At 33.5% G+C, this 17,062-nt stretch overlaps 1 protein-coding gene across 2 annotated transcripts in view; it reads right to left on the reverse strand.

Moving 5' to 3' along the window:
* LOC111509378 (transient receptor potential channel pyrexia) overlaps positions 1–13,597 on the reverse strand; it is a 34,870-nt gene extending 21,273 nt beyond the window's left edge. Inside the window, exons 1-2 of one of the 2 annotated variants that reach the window (XM_074169761.1) lie at positions 13,510–13,597; positions 4,174–4,381 (exon numbers count right to left, since the gene is read on the reverse strand). In XM_074169761.1, coding sequence (XP_074025862.1) covers positions 4,174–4,375 — 202 coding nt within the window. In that variant the 5' untranslated portion in view covers positions 4,376–4,381; positions 13,510–13,597. The remainder of the gene's footprint in view (positions 1–4,173; positions 4,382–13,509) is intronic. The other variant, XM_074169762.1, reaches the window with a different exon arrangement.
* Positions 13,598–17,062: the final 3,465 nt, after the last annotated feature.

Genomic DNA, 17,062 nt, shown 5'->3' on the forward strand with positions numbered 1-17,062 from the left:
GGGGGTTTCATTTGAAAAAATGAACTTTCGACTAGGTAGTTTTATGCACAATGGAAATAATGGTAATTTTAGCACGCTCTGTATGATATGGAGTCGATTCCTTCATCGAAATATCAACCTTTCATGAATTGAGAGTACTGATGTACTTAATTTCAATTAAGGCTATGTTTTGGACCATATTTAGCACAATTTATTTTTTATCTCGAAAATAGATAGAGATAGGTATAGGACATTATCAACAAAAAAAGTATCAAAATACTAGAGCGATTCCGAAAATGTATTAATATACGGGGTGTTCCATTTAAAAAAATATAATTGCTAGGACTTTTTGGTAGAAGTGGCAACGCCGCAATGCTGAAAATATTTTAGATCGATAGAACAGGTAAGGAAATGTGATAGGTGAAATTGTCAGAAAAATCATGGTCTGCATTTTCCAGAAACGTCTAACCTACCATCGACCGTGAGTCACACTGTCTGATAAGAACAAAATGACTACCATAAACAGAATTGCCGTTCCGATCCTATTCTAGTCGTTTGAAAGCCTCGAAAGGTGTTGTGTCAACTTAATATTAGTACATGAAATTTGATGTACTTTTCTAGATGTTTGCATTTCTTTCGAATCGTTCGTTTTGAAGTTTTACATTCCTCGACAACTGGAAGGTGACAGCCTTTGGAATTTGGGATATTTTCATGTCAGAATGGTTTCAGCAGGAGCCTGTGAAATTATTGTGGCTATGAAAAAATAAATCGATGCATTGGATCTTCTTAAATAACATTGGATACCTCGGCTTGGATAATATGAGCTTGATTCGGAAACTGAAGAGTTCATCATGACCTGCCAGGATGGAGTCTTTCAACACCCTGATTCACCATAGTTGCCTGATAGGTATAGAGGTCCCTGACACCACACGCAGAGCCTGCCACCAGACGCCTGAGACTCTCATGAGAGCCTTATGTTCAGCATATGTGATTTCAGTTCATCCACATAACGCTGCTCTAATAGTTCTTCATCACCACTTCAGTATCTTACGGTATTGACCAGACTTCGATGTTACCCTATGGAACGAAATATATTCGATTCGCTCTTTGAGGAATATGATAATATGAATACTTCAGTTTGATCTTTTCAAAAATAATTTTGCTGAACGTAGACAAAAAGTAGATGTTGAAAGTAAAATTTTTTGCTTTGAAATGATATTCAGAAATATTCTGAAGGAGAAACATTGCGAAACATTCGAAACTTATATATGACGTACGGTATGAAAAAATACTATTTTTCTGATATTTGGAGAAGCATGAATATCCTCATATTAGAAGGCAATTTTTACGTCTCCAAGAAATTCTCCCAGTCAGTTCGAAAGTATTTTTTCTCACAATACGGTCAAAGTATTGTTTACTCATCGATTTTAAAATTAGCCTAGGTACCTCTGTACATAACTCATTTTTCAGTTTCAATGTATTAGTTTGAGAATGTCCTTATAGGATGAAACTGCAGTAACGATAAATAAAAGTGATTAAAAACATAGAAAACACAGGAAGTTTCAATTCTCAATTTCCATGTTTTGAAAAATATTTGTCGATAATTATTATTTTCTATTCATCGCTGGACATGTAACTCAGTCTGTTCATTTCATTTAATGCGTCTTTGTTGCATAGTTGATCCCTACAAAACTTGAGCACCACCAAACCCACATAGCAATAGATATTCCAGGTATATTTCATGAATATACATTTAAGGATATTGTATTATGCTATGAATATGCCATGGATATATATATATATATATATATATCTTCTGGAGAATATTCCCTGGAAGTGCTCCTGGCGAACCTTTGATATATTTTAAGAATATTCCTTGGGAATATTCTATTAAGAATATTCCAGGAATAGAACCCGAGAAATATTCATAAAATATTCAGGATATTCTTAGTTTATTGTAGGAGTATACAAGAGGGAAACACCATAGAATATTCTTCAAATATATTTTATGAATATTCTAGGAATATTTGGAATATTCCAAGAATGTGACGAGTAAACGCTATTAGGCATGTATATATTGCATTTTGATGCAAGATTCACACAAGTAATAAAACACATAATATTCATAAACAAATATATTTTAAAAACAATATACACTGAAATATTTGACGTTTCAACCAACATTAAAAATAAAAAATCTAATTCAGAATATTTATTCACTGAATAAAATATTTCTGAATACTGTCATATTACAAATATTAGAAATGTATTCAAATTAGGATGTTCCTACTCTCAAACAAATGTATACTAGAATAACAACTCTGTGAATTCATCAGCACTAATTGAAAAATAATAAATATTATCATTTCATTGAAAAAGAAAAAATGTATTACATCAAGAAATAGGTTAGGTTAGGTTTCTCACTTAAAAAAGTAAACCCACAAATGACGTATTTAAAATGAGTGGTATGATAGGTTCTTCAATGAATTTCACTTACTTAAAGTTATCCAAACTTTGCTCTTCAGAATAGTTTTCCTTATATTTGTCCAACAATGCATCAGCCAGTATTTCAATAGTAATACCTGTAACAAAATGTACATTAACGTTCATTATCACTATTTGAAAGTGGCACAATAAAACTGGAATAAAATTCAAATAGATATTTTTCGCATAGGTTATTCATGAACATTTACAACATTTTATGACTTAGAGAGCAACTTGCATTGTCTTGTTGAAAAGTACTCATTCCTTTTCCTTGGCGCACCTGCCTGTACCAGGTACCACTCTGTTTCCTTTTGGGCAAATTGATACTATCTTGAAAACGAGTGATAAAAATTATTAAAACAAATGATACAAAAGAATGTGTCATTCACTTACTTTTCTCTATTGAAGATACACAACTGAAATCACTCTAGTTCAAACATGTACTTAGTCAAACCAACAATCCCACACACCAACTCTCCTCGAACCTAAAATGAGGTATAGTAGGTTAATCATCATGACTTTACTATCGATATTATTGCATTTTACTTACTTTTTTCCAAGACTGAATATATGCAACTCTCCTGTTTGAAGATCCAAAATCAAACTATTCGCTGTACTGCAAATTGGACAACCCCAAATTATAAATGGTACACTGAACGTGACAGAATTATACTTTGATAATAACATCAACACACCATGCATTACACACGCGAACCTGCCACGTCATCCGCCATTTTGAATCAAATGTCGAACTTAACGCAAAGGTACCAAGCATTAAGGGACAGCCGCTTTCACAGAGCTTATTCGACTGTCGCGCGCTACACTTCAATTGACCAATGAGAAACGTTTACTCCAATTCTTCACTTCCCCATTTCTCTGTTTCCAGGATTTTTCGCTTTGTAATTAAATAATTTCAAATACAAAAAGACAAATAGGATGAGAATTAACCAATTTATTGATGCAATTGGTTCATTTATTGGCCCATTAAATTTTTTTTGTCGTTTCCAACGGTTGCTGTTGGAGCAATTCATCCAGAATCTTCGCGTTGAGTTCAAAAACTGGTTAACACTATCAGGGTTATATACATTAGGTTATGCATTCGATTAAGGTCTTCAAATATTTTTGTTTTTAATAATATTGAATTATTTGAATACGTTATTATAAGATAATTCAAAATTCCATTGTATAGAATATCCCAAAATATACCGTGGGGATATATTCTAAGAATATACCATATGGTATATTCGATCGACAATATTCTTAGAATATTCAAGGGAGAATAATCCATTTATAGACATTCTATGCACATTCTTTCGGGAATAATCCTGCCATATTCATTCAAGCATATTCTATGAATATTCTAAAGGCATGTATATATTCCAAGAATATTCTATGAATATTTGGAATATATACTTTCGTTTTATGATATACAGGGAATATTCCATGAATATCTGGTGCTGTGTGGGAACCTCAATTTATGTTTGCTTAGTTACAACATTTTGAAATTGGTATGTCATTGTTCTTGTTTCCGATCATTTTAATTTTGCATTGCTAAACTCTATGCAAAATTTCAACTCAAGCATTTGATAATAACCACTTCAACTAACATACGTACACACATACGAACATGACAAGTTGAATAAAAGCTTGAACGTATGTATTAAAAAAATAGATATTTCTCAGAATTTTGGAATACTCAAGTGAATTCACCTTTGTTGTAAATGTTAACATCCGCACCAGCTTGAATCAACTCCGCTACGATTGAATTATAAATCTCATCTTCCTTGACACAGACTGCCAGCAGGAGTGGTGTGTTTCCACTGCTGTCAACTTCATTTACACTGGCATCTTGTTTCAAAAGTTGACGAACACCTTCCAAGTCTCCATTGAGCACAGCTTCGTGTAACCCCATATGGCTCTGAAAAATCGAGTAAGAAAACACCCTATTATACAGTGTGGAACATTTGGTATACAGAGGGGTAAGAAACCGAACAGTATATGGAAGCTGAAGTGTATGAAATCTGACAATGCACATGAAAAAATGATTTGAGGCCTCAACGAAATGAATGGATTAATATTTTTACAGATAGAGAGGCTGTGTTTGAAACTAGAATAATCAATCGAGATTGGTCTGGAAAAAACGGCAAGAGCTAATGAAACTGTAGGAGAGCAATATTTTGAGTTTATAATGAGTGATTAGTGTATCACAATGTACACAATGAACAAACGACCTGACGATTGTGCCAGAAACTGATCATCAATTGAAAAATTGTTATCTTTATCTCTACATAGTATAAAATAATGTCGCTTCCCGCTGTCTGTCCCTATGCTTAGAACTTCAACATTACGCAACGAATTTTGATAGAGTAATTCGAAAGGAAGGTTTATATGTATATAACATGCATAACACAGTAGAGAAACATTGATGATTTTAGAGGTTCCTAATGTGATGTCATAAACAAACAAATTTTTTGCACCTACATTGCAAACGCTGGCTGAACTCTACAAGATAGATAAAAAAAATACTACAGTATTGCACACTCCAAAAAGGTCTATAAAAAAGTCCGCGGTGATATATGTCTGTCTCTCAGGGGTAACCAACAATAAACATTTTTCATCCTTTACTTTTTCATGAAGTGATTTTAAGCAATACATCATTAATTCTCATCCAATTAAATAACTTGAATACACTGTTCATTCAATATAGATCAATATGATGTTTCACAGCATGTAATTCTAATGAATATTTTCGAAGGTTTTACAGATTTACAATGCAGGGACATAGCGGTTGCGGCGGTACCGGCCGGGGGGCCGGTGGCGCGTGTCTACGAATAGCGCGTCGAAGGCCGTGCTTTTCCCTATAGCACTTTATGATTATCAGCAATCGTTCACATTTATATGCATTTGAGTATCAGCATTGCACCCGTGCGGAGCCGAGGCTGCTCGCTAGTATAACAATAGTTGAAGGAGAACATTATATTCTTTACTGCAAATTCAACAGAATTGAAATACATTGCATGCCCCTCCCTGATAACATGTTATGAATTACGATTTTTAATGTCACGGAATAAGCTTGATCTGCTTATGTCATCGATGACATCGTAATGACATTCATTCACCTATTTGATTTAATTCCAGCCAAGAGGAATCTCATTTGAATTGAAGTTTGTGTCTGAAAGTTACTTCTTTGCATGATCTACACATCCATGTATAGAGTTACTTATTATCAAATTGATTACTTCCTTCCTTTCTTTGGAAGATTCCCTCTTTTTTTTGTATCGAGATGGAGTAGTAGAAAGCCAAAAACTCTCTTTCCCAAAAATTAATCACTCCTAAAAATATAACCCCTTCAATTCAAATTAGTTATGTTATGTTATGAATATTACTAGAGTTCTTTCTCAACAACAAACCGTTATTTCAACACTTCGACACGTTTTTCGATCATACTTACAAATTCATCCTTATTCACACCATCAATACCTCTTCTAGGTACCTGCCTTATCTAGAAGTCTAAAAAAAAAAAATTACAAAGTGTCCTCATGTAATAGTCAGGCAAATCTAATAATTAAAATATTATTTCAATAAGCTATATAAAATTAATTTCACAATATTGTTTCATCTAATAGTCTCAAATTAATTTTACAATATGTCCTCATGAAATAGTCAGGTAAATCTGAAAATTTAAATACTATTTTAACAAGTTATATAGCATATTATAAGGTATTGGTCCACCATCGTTATTCATGATATTATTATGTTTACTTATTTCTACATCCTCATAGCCATCTTGATGCCTGTTGTTGTTAACTTGTCCAACTAATGTTAATGAACTGAAGTCTATGAAATGGTTTTGTTGCAAAATATGATGGCGACTGCTGATTTTTCAGGTCTTCCATATTTTGAGTGTTCCATATATCTTATTTTAATAGATCTTTTTGTCTATCCATAATATTCTGCATCGCAGTCCTTACATGTAATTTCGTAAACTCCAGACTTTTCCCAACTCTCGACTTTGTCTTTTGGACTTCCAAAAAGGCTCTGTAGCGTATGACTTGTTTTAAAAACCACCTTCATACCTAGTTCCTTGAAAATCTTTTCAAAGTTCTTCGTTTGTTGGTGTTATGGAACTTAGATTTCTGTCGTTTTCAAAAAACTCGAGATTTCGTTCATAAGTAAATGATATTATGAATAACGATGGTGGACCAATACCTAATAGTCTACTATATAACTTGTTGATATAATATTTTTATTATTAGATTTACCTGACTATTACGGACACATGGTAAAATTAATTTGAGACTAGTAGATAAGGCAATATTGTGAAATTGATTTAAGACACTTGAGACGGAGGTACTTAGAAGAGATGCTGAGAGATTGGAAGAATCCAACTTCATGCAAAAGTCAATAAAAATATTCTCGGACAGTCAAGTGGCGTTGGAAGCTCTTGGCTCCTGCTGAGCAACGTCTAAATTGGTAGCAAATTGCCATAAACGACTCTCCTCAATAGGAAGACTCAACAGATTGTCTTTAGTCTGGATTCCTGGTCATACTGGCCTGGAAGGCAAAGAGGCTGCTTTGCCAAGCAAACACTGATCACCTGGATGGCAAGAAGATTTATGGACTTCTGGCAGAATCTTCCAGGATTGGGTCACTCCAAGGCGTTTATTCGCCCTTCGAATCAACGCCTCTGTTTGGAAAACGATGAAACAGCAGAGCACATACTTTGTGCCTGCTCCGCTGAGTACCGAATCAGGTTTTTAGAGTTCAGCAGAGCCGTACTCTTACCATCTGACCTAAAAGACCACTTACCATACAAACTAATCAGCTTCGTTAAGAAGCTGGGTTCATTAGGTCGAGTGTGAATAGGTGTGAGCCCCAATAAACCCTTTCGGGTTGCGGTGGAGGGTCGAATAAACCCACTCGCTCTGGACCTAACCTAATCTAGCCTAACCTAGAAGAGGTATCTATGGTATAAATAAAGATAACTTTGTAAGTATGATTAGTTTGATCTTCTCTCTTGAAGATGATCACTTGGTGATCAAAACACGTGTCGAGGTGTTAAAATAACGGTTTGTTGTTCAGAAAATCTCCTCTACAACTGCCTCACATTTACTTAACGTAAAAAAATTGGAATGATTAAAAATCTAGTTCAAACCAGTAACCTGCGATGTTCAAAAAAAAATCAAGCTAGAAGTCCAATTAACTTCTTTCTAAACGAAACATTTTTTGTTTCTTATCCAATATTAGATCTTCAAGTAGGACAGGAAAAATATTCCTTGAAAATGAAATACCTAGTACCTTTGGAGATAACAAACAACTTTTTCGTGACACAAAAATTCAAGTGGAATATTTCGATACCTATAAAATAAACCACAGAGCCAAATTATTCGTGTTTCATACAACCCTATACGTTCATTATGTTCAAATTAAACAATACACGATACCTATTGAAATACGTCAAAGAGTGATTTGATCATCGGGGAAGCGAACCGTACATTCGTAAATTTCATAAAGGTTGGTTTTCGATCGATAGTGCCTAACTATCGGTTTACTAGTGATAGTGATACTTCTTGGAACATGATCTGTTTATTTCGGTGCTTGAATTGGATATTGTAATGAATATACGAACATATCTTTCTTGATGAACAAGAGGAATTTGATTCATACGGAATGCCATGATAGTGAGGTTTTGTTTTGCTATTTGTGAGCCATTTGAATTGTCCATATCTTACAAGTTTTCGAAAACTTATAATTGTTTTCATTCAAACAATTAGCAACACTTTGTGGCACACAAAGTGAAAAATGAATTTGAACATAATGAACGAAATGATATTTGCAAAATTAGTAAAATTCAAAATCAGGCATGGTAGTGTAATGTACATGTGGTAATGTGGGACATCAGTTTCTTATTTGACCTTCTGAAGGTTTCAACATGTGGTAAAACTCACTAAAAATATTGAACATTTTAGAGCAGGGCTTCAAAAATGATAAAAAGTGAAAAAAATTATAGTATGATGAAAGCCATCAGAAAAGGGAGGAAATATGATGAAAATAAAAGTAAAAATTAATTAAGGACGATCTGAGTTCGGGGAGTGGGAGAAGGTGAGTTTTTAATAGTGATAAATGGTTTATCGCAATTTCCGGCAAAACTACAATTCCTATGTCCCAAATACACTATAAATCATTTGATTCGATATATTTATTTTTTTACTTTATTTTGACTCAATATCAAAAAAGCATCCTAATTTTTAATCGAAAATTCTCGCGTCAAAATATCAGCTTTTTTCAAAAAGTTGGTATACTTTTTGTTCTTTGACATCTCTATTTTCTGATGGTGTAAAAAAATTTACATTACCATAGTGAATGCGCTCAGAAAATGCAAAAAATCGAAAAAAACTCGAAGTAAAATTTTTTTTTTAGTCATTATGTATAATTTTGTGCTTTTTATTGAAATTTACACTTCAATTACTCAAAAAACGTGAGATTCCATGAAACATTGATAAACGAAAAAATTGCAAATCGAAATATACTACTGAAATTAACAAACAAATAGGTTGATAAAGTTAATATTCAATAAGACATCTTGACATTTTGAGACATTTTGAGAAGGTTAAAGAATCTTCTTTAAATAATATTTGTAGATGCCTATTTATTGCTGTTTTGAAATAATGTATATACCTGAGTAACCTACGGAAAATTTCAGCACATTAAAAGGTATTTCATAGAAAAGTGAGAAAGGAGCTAGGAGCGTCTGGCCCTAAAAATTTTTTGTCAAATTGGGCCAATTTTTTTTTAAAAGAAATGGAATTACACCAAATCAATTGAGATTTCAATAATATCAATTGGCAAAAGTTAAATCATCGTTCATTTTGGCAAACCTCTCACCCACAGAAGGAGCAGCAGAACAACATTGTTACGCAAAATTATCAACTTCAAACTTGGTTGGGTAACGAACTGACAGCAACAGATTGGGGCCGGAAGCAACATCAACGTGGCTTTGTGCCCAAATTTATAGACAAGAAATTAATTCCGGAAGTACTGCTTGAAATTTTTTGCTGCAGCTGTGAAACTGGATGTAACAGATTAAAATATGGCTGTCGAAAACATGGTTCAAAAAGCACAAATTCATATTCAAATTGTCATGGTTCTGAAAATTGCTCCAATATGGAATAAAAACCTGAGAGGGAGTTAATAATTCAGTTGAAATTATGGTTGAAGAACCAATGCAGACTGAAAATAATATTGGAGACGGAGAAGGTGATGGTCTTGAAGATTTCGAAGATCAACTAGAATGGGAAAGGTTTTAAACTGATAGATGAGTGATTAAAATTCAAGATAAGGTTTTTATGAATAACGAAACTAACGTTTTCAAAAGTATTATAATTAATAACGTAATTAGAATGAAGTATCTAAATTCAATAGTAGGATTTACATATATATTTATAGTTAATGAGATTTTCTATGAAATGAATGTAATTATAATAAAAATAAATACAACAATAAAAATCAATTGGCGCTTCGGGGCGAATTCATTGATTCCAGTGACGCATTTGCTTTTTCAGCTGCAGAAAAACCCAGAAAAACCTGCAGCACCACATCGTCTGAAGATCTTGATCCGCCAATGTCCTCTCTCTCATAAAATAAAATGTAGGGTGTCTCCAGAACCTTCAATAGATTCAATATTCAATAAATTATAAGAGAGAGAACATTGGCAGATCAAGATCTTCAGACGATTTCATTATAATTAAATAAATTACTTTTATAACTGAATAAAATTGCAGCAATCACATTTTTTTGATGAAATTGTACATAATGATAAAAAAAAATTTCGAATCAGAGTTTTTTCAATTTTTTGCATTTTCTGAGAACAACAGTAATGTAAATTTTTTTCCCACCATGAGAAAGTAGAGATTTCAACGAACCAAAAGCACACCAATTTTTGAAAAAAGCTGATATTTTGACTAGAGAATTTTCGATTGAAAATTAGGGTGATTTTTTGATATTAAGTCAAAATAAGGTGAAAAAATAAATATTCCAAATCAAATGAATTACAGTGTATTTGAGACATGAAAAGGTAAGATTTCACCAAATTTCGTAAATTTTTTTTTTAAAGAAAAATAAACACATTTGAATTTTTCACATACATTTTGAGGTTATGTGAGAAAATTGTTGATACAAAAGCAGTAGATGTTTTCATTACCTACAACTTTGCCATCCAACATTTTCCATAGGGCTTGTAGTTTTGCCGGAAATCGAAATAAACCATTTTCAACCCTTAACAAACTCACCTCCTTCCACTTCCCGAACTCAGATCGCCCGTAATTCATTTTTCCATTCATGGATTATATCCGACAGGTGTCAGTGCAGGATTCATCGCTGAAGTTATTCCTGCATATGCTGTTGGAGATACAACTGCCGCAATAGATTTTCAATTATTGGAACACACTAGCAGACCGGTTTCAGGCTGTTTCAGACGAACGAATTGTTCCTTTAGATGATTTGATTTATAGGCAGTCGTCTTCAAGTAGCCCACTGACTATATGTGAAAAGTTTTCTTTCTTTATACGAGGAATTGAGCAAATTTCGGATATGCGGTTGGTTACCTGGTTCACAGGCAGATGGGGCGATGACAAGCCTGTTGTTTGTTGCCCGCTTTAGCTTAGTTCGACGAATGATACTCTGAAGGAATTCGTTTTTCAATTATCGGAAATTATCGACTTTATGTTGATAATGGACAATACCTTGCAATGACGAGTGGCCAAACAGCCCGAAAACGGTCTGCAAGTGTGTTCAAAATCTATTGCGGCAATTGTATCGCTAACAGCATATGCAGGAATAACTTCAGTGAAGAATCCTGCACTAATACCTGTCGGATATAATCCAACGCCCTTCGTGGTATTAGCCAGAGTATAAGTTTTTTTTTAATGGGTGTCAGTAACCTACAGTATAGGGTGTTGACTCCGGCCTGAACGAATTGTTCCTTCAGATGATTGGATTAATAGCCAGTCTTCAAGTATGACCACTGAGTATATGTGAAAAGTTTTCTTTCCTTATATGAGGATTGGGTAAATTTCGGATATGTGATTGGTTACCTCGTTCACAGGCAGATGCAGCGATGACAAACCGGTTGTTTGTTGTCCGCTTCATGAGAATATGGAAGTTATTGGTATTCAAGGTATTTGAATTTTGATAGAATGGAAGGTGATAACCAGAACTAGAGCAATAATAATAACATTTCGTAACATAAAAGTGTCAACACAAATCAAATTAATACCTCAGTAGATGGCAATAGGATTGAATTCAAGTATTTGGGTTTCATGGCGGAAAACCTCATAATTAAATGAAAATTTCTAATTGAATAAACCTAGTCGATACTTGATGAAAATCCATATCAAAACTCAACAGTACAGTTTATTGTATGATTTTCACTATAAAAGGTTTTACAAAAACCGCGACATGTGTTTCGCTATACAATAGCTTTCTCAAGCGTTAATAATAAGTTACTTCTAATTTACAACTATCAACTTAGGCATGCACATTGAGAATAACAAAGATAAAAATTCATTTTCAGAAAAATCGGGAGTGTATAAATTATCATGTGGGTCATATCCGATATTTAATGTAGGTCAAACAGGAAGAACGTTCAAAGCCCGCATAAAGGAACACGGATATAGTTTTCGGAATGGAAAAATAAACTTCACATAAGCTACTCATTTGATCACAGAGGGACATGCGTTTAATTATGAATTCACGCCCCTCCATTTCCGGAAGAAAGGTTCAAAACTCAATCTGTTAGAGAGTATGGAAATAAACAAATTTAAAAACTCCCAATATCTCATGAACGATCAAACTGAACTGAATAATTCGTCATTATCAATTCTTTTTATTTCCAGATAAGAAAAGTTGAGTATAATTACGGTATTTTCGGAAATTTAATTTATTCGTATAGTTAATGAATTTTCACCTGACCTTTTCAGGTAGGTATTCATTAGAAAGTAAACAATCAAAGTATGTTAGAGTATAAAATAGTTTCAATTCAGAAGTAACTCATCATTAACGTTTGAGAAAGCTATTGTATAGCGAAACACGTGACGCGGTTTTTGGAAAACCCTTTACAGTGAGATGAACATTCCTTCTATAAGTATAAAAAAATCAAAAAATACTTTTTTTTTCAGAATTCCTTCTCACCTTTTCTAAATAACTGAATAACATGATTATCTAGCCATTGTGGTACTGATTCTACCCCTTTCATCTGACCAAACTCTCAACCCTAGAGAAATTACAAAATGGTTGTTTGAAAACAACTTTACAATTTCATCGATCGACCAGTATTTTGACAATGTTGGATAACTTCGCGAAGGATATCGGATATCAATGAGGAATAAACTATAACAATGATCTTCATTTTCGAAACAATCATCGTTACTTCCAGACTATTGCTGTAAATGCATTTTTGTTAACATTTCTCAAGTGGAAAATATCGGATGCAATGAAATCTCGTTTTTTTTCAAAACTTGATGGTTTCATTGAATTATCACATGAAATCAAATAGTCGAATGCCATACCTATATGAGTTCAAGTTAAAAATCCATTCGAATAATGTATGTATCTAGTCATTTTTTTCCGGAAGGTAATTCGAAATAGTATACCTAGTAAATAAAATTGAACTTTTTCAATCATACTAGTATCATATTCGTCATTATTGTAAATATTCGGTTGTTTCCAACAGAAATTAAGGTAATTATGGTAAATGCCCGTGGCTTCATGGTTCAACACAATACACACAATGTGTATTTCAATAAATCTTTCATTTGATAATAAACTACTGAGGCTATTTTTCGAATGAATATAGTTCATAGAGATTTGAATTAAACGTCAATAACCACTTGGGTATCCTAAGCATTTTTCAATCCATTAAACAGTTCTTCGAAAAAATTGTTTCATTAAGATATCTGCTGATTCACTCGAAATATTATATTTGTTTCACAGATCAATGAATTTGATTATTTTGAATGAAGTCTTGCTAAAAATCCAAAATGAACTTACGCCAATATTTTGCGGAGACTCAAGACTTTTCAAGATATTACTCTTTTCACTAATGTTACTTTCTGTCCTACTTATTGACTAATTAGTTGACAGCAAATATTTACCGGAAAACGGTTATCTCGTAACCACAAAACCAAGTCGTTAATTTATTGTGATAAGTGATACCAAAAAACAATATCGGAGATTATTTTTCGAAGACGGATGGACGAAAGTTTCATGACTGATGCTGCAGAGTGTGTTCTTTATAAAATACACCTTCCGACACAAAAAGTTCGTGAAGGTGTATTTTATGATATTACTATGGCTCTTCATTAAGTAACGGCCAAATCAATGAGAAAAAATATACAGAATATGTGTTGCTCATAGAGAAAATAAACTTTTTTTTGTATATTTTATATTTCATTCAATGTCTCCAAATCGCCCATTCAACATTCTCAGTGGTCTTATGTCAGTTGAAGGCACGGTATTTATCGTAAATTTTTCAGATTGTCATCAATCTTTTTTTATCTTGTGCAAGTTGGGGATAATAATAATAATAATGATAATAAAAAAAGCGAGTGTGTTTTAGACCACATGACTAAAGTAAAACTTCGTTAGCTCCATCTATATGTATAGTGTTTCCGCAAAGTATGGAATAAATTCAATTTTTCCAAAACCAAAGGCCGTTTCACAAAAAGCTGAAACACGTCGATTTTTGATTTTGATATTCTACATTTTACAACAAAATTTCATTATACAGGGTGATTCATATTCATCGGTAATTTTTTTAAATGCAACACCCTGTATTTAACGATGGGAAAGAAATCCAATAATGAATACATGAATTTATTTTGAATGTTCGAATGTCCTTGCTGTAGTTGACAGTAACCGTGCTAACAAGTATTTCTTAACTTCTTAATTTCTAAAAACTAGGCGGCTAGTTCAGTAACTGTTGAATAGGACAGTAGTTGTTGTATTAATTCGTGAATCTTCTGTATAGTATTGCTTCGAATTAATTTGAAGTAATAACCAATTTAAGTGTAAAGCAAAGAATTGAAATACTTATGATGATTGGCTATGGAGACAGATCGCGAACTCAGATGGAAGTGTGTAACTTATTTAATGAAACATATCCAGAAAGACGCATAAGGCAGTCAGCAGTAAGTAAGATTGAAAAGAAATTTCGAGAAACTGGTACAGTTGAAAATGCACGCAAATCAGGTCGTCTTTCTCGTAAATGATGATAGAAAACTAGATATTCCACTTGCTTTTGAGGAAGATGTGCACACTTCTGTTCGAAAGGTTAGTCGTGATTTCGATGTCAGTAAAACAACTGTACACAAAGTATTAAAATTTGGAAAATGGCATCCCTTCAAAATCGAACTTCTACAGGAAATAAACGAAGATAGAAGAATAGAATTTTATGAAGCCATGATGGATAACTGTCACCGAGACCGTCTCCTCGTAAAAAATATAATTTTTTCTAATGAAGCCACTTCTACATTAAATGGGGAGGTCAACTGTCAGAATTTTAGGTATTGGTCCAAAGAAAACCCCCACTGAATGCGTGAACATCATACACGATACCGGCACAAGGTAAATGTATTGGCATTGACATACCTTCAGTTTTTAAGGGGATATCTTGTACCTAATTCAATTGATTCATTCCGCAGTAGAATTAATCCTGGAAGTTTCCATGAAACTTTATGGTTTCAACAGGATGGCGCGCCTCCACATTATGCTGCAGATGTTCGATGGTATCTCGACCAAATGTTTACAAACCGATGGATTGGTAGACGTGGACATATTGAATGGCCAGCGAGGTTGCTAGTCTGAAATCGAACAAAAATGAACAATATTTCTCAAGAAACCATAAACAAAGTTCAACAAGAATTTATTCAACGTTTAGGTTACTGTCAAATACAGCAAGGAAAACAGTTCGAACATTTCAAATGAAGTCATGTATTTATTACTGGATTACTTTCCCATAGTTGAATTATTCATTAGAAAAAAATATAAAATAATTAACTATTTTCAACTTTATTTAGATATCAATAAAATTTATTTTCCAAGCGCACATCTTTCAAATTCTGTCCGTTAGACTCCAAGTATCATACCTTTTCGGTATCAGCTCGTTACGGATTATCTAAAACTGACCTCAAATACAGGGTGTTGCATTTAAAAAAAATACATCACAATAATATGGATCACCCTCTATAATGAAATTTCGTTGTAAAATGTAGAATTTTGAAATTGAGAATCGAAGTGTTTCAGGTTTTTGTAAAACGAACTTTGGTTTTGGAAATATCGAATTTATTCCATACTTTGCGGACACACTATACAGGGTGTAACTGAATAAGTGTAAAACATTCAAGAAGGTGACTCCTCATCGAAAAAAAGATGGGATCTTTTATATAAATAAACTTCATTGGAGCATCCCTAGTTAAGATACAGTCCCTTAAAGGGGGTACATAAAATTTGTATAACAATTTTTTTCACAAGCACTGAAAAAGTTACAATATTGAAATTAACCTTACGTTTTGTACCACCAAAACGACACTTAGCCAGTAATTTATTGGGTTTACCCCATGGCTGTAAGGGGTGGAAAACGCAACCCCTAAAATTTATTTCCAATGTAACTTTTCGTCTTATTATTTGTTTACCATTTAAAAATACATTTCCGATATCCTGTGTCATTCTAAACAAAAAATTTCTCTTGGGTTTTTCGATCAAAATAAACCAGTTCGCAGCAAAAAATTATTTTACGAACAACTACAGAGATACGTCGTCATAAATGCGAACTGGATTTATTGTTATTTTGTAGTTAGTACATGCATTGAACGATTGAAGGGTAATAAACAAAACTAATTTATCAATAACAAAACACACAACATGTAGAAATCATAGTAAATGTTCAATATGTCTACCTTCAGACATTACGCATGCGTCTAGACGCCGGCGCATTGAGCCAGGGAATTCGCTCAAATATTCCTGGAGTCTCTCTGATTACCCTGCACGCATCGATGATGCGGTTTTTCAAGTCCTCTACGTCGCGAACAGTACGATAAACCAAATGCTGTATGTAATTGACCCCTGTGGTCCTCCTCGACCTATCCACTGATTTGCATATGTTTCAGTTAAATGCTGACGTGCTACTTGACTAAAATGGGCGAAAGCCCCACCATGGATAATAACATATCCCTTCTGACGCCCAAAGGAACTTCGTCCAGCAGTAATGGATGCACTTCTCTTAAAAATTGAACGTATGCCTCACCATTTAATCGAGGAGGTAGAAAATGAGGCCCAAATAAATCATTCCCAATAACTCCGAGCCACACGTTAAGAGAAAACTGTTCTTGATGGTTACTTTCGACAATAGCGTGAGGATTTTCATCAGTCCATATGTGATAATCATGAAAATTAATAATCTTATCCCGAGAAAAACTACATTCGTCTGTGAATTAAATCGTCTTCAGAAAGTCACAATTTCTTCTAATCATTTCCAGCATCCAATTGCAAAATTCAAGACGGTTCGAAAAGTCTCGCGGTAACAGTGCCTGTACTCGTTGCATAT

The sequence above is a fragment of the Leptinotarsa decemlineata genome, unplaced genomic scaffold, assembly GCF_025532065.1.
Source record: "Leptinotarsa decemlineata unplaced genomic scaffold, Ldec_3_MD MMD2_P_RNA_scaffold_6, whole genome shotgun sequence".
NCBI classification, from domain to species: Eukaryota; Metazoa; Arthropoda; class Insecta; order Coleoptera; family Chrysomelidae; genus Leptinotarsa; species Leptinotarsa decemlineata.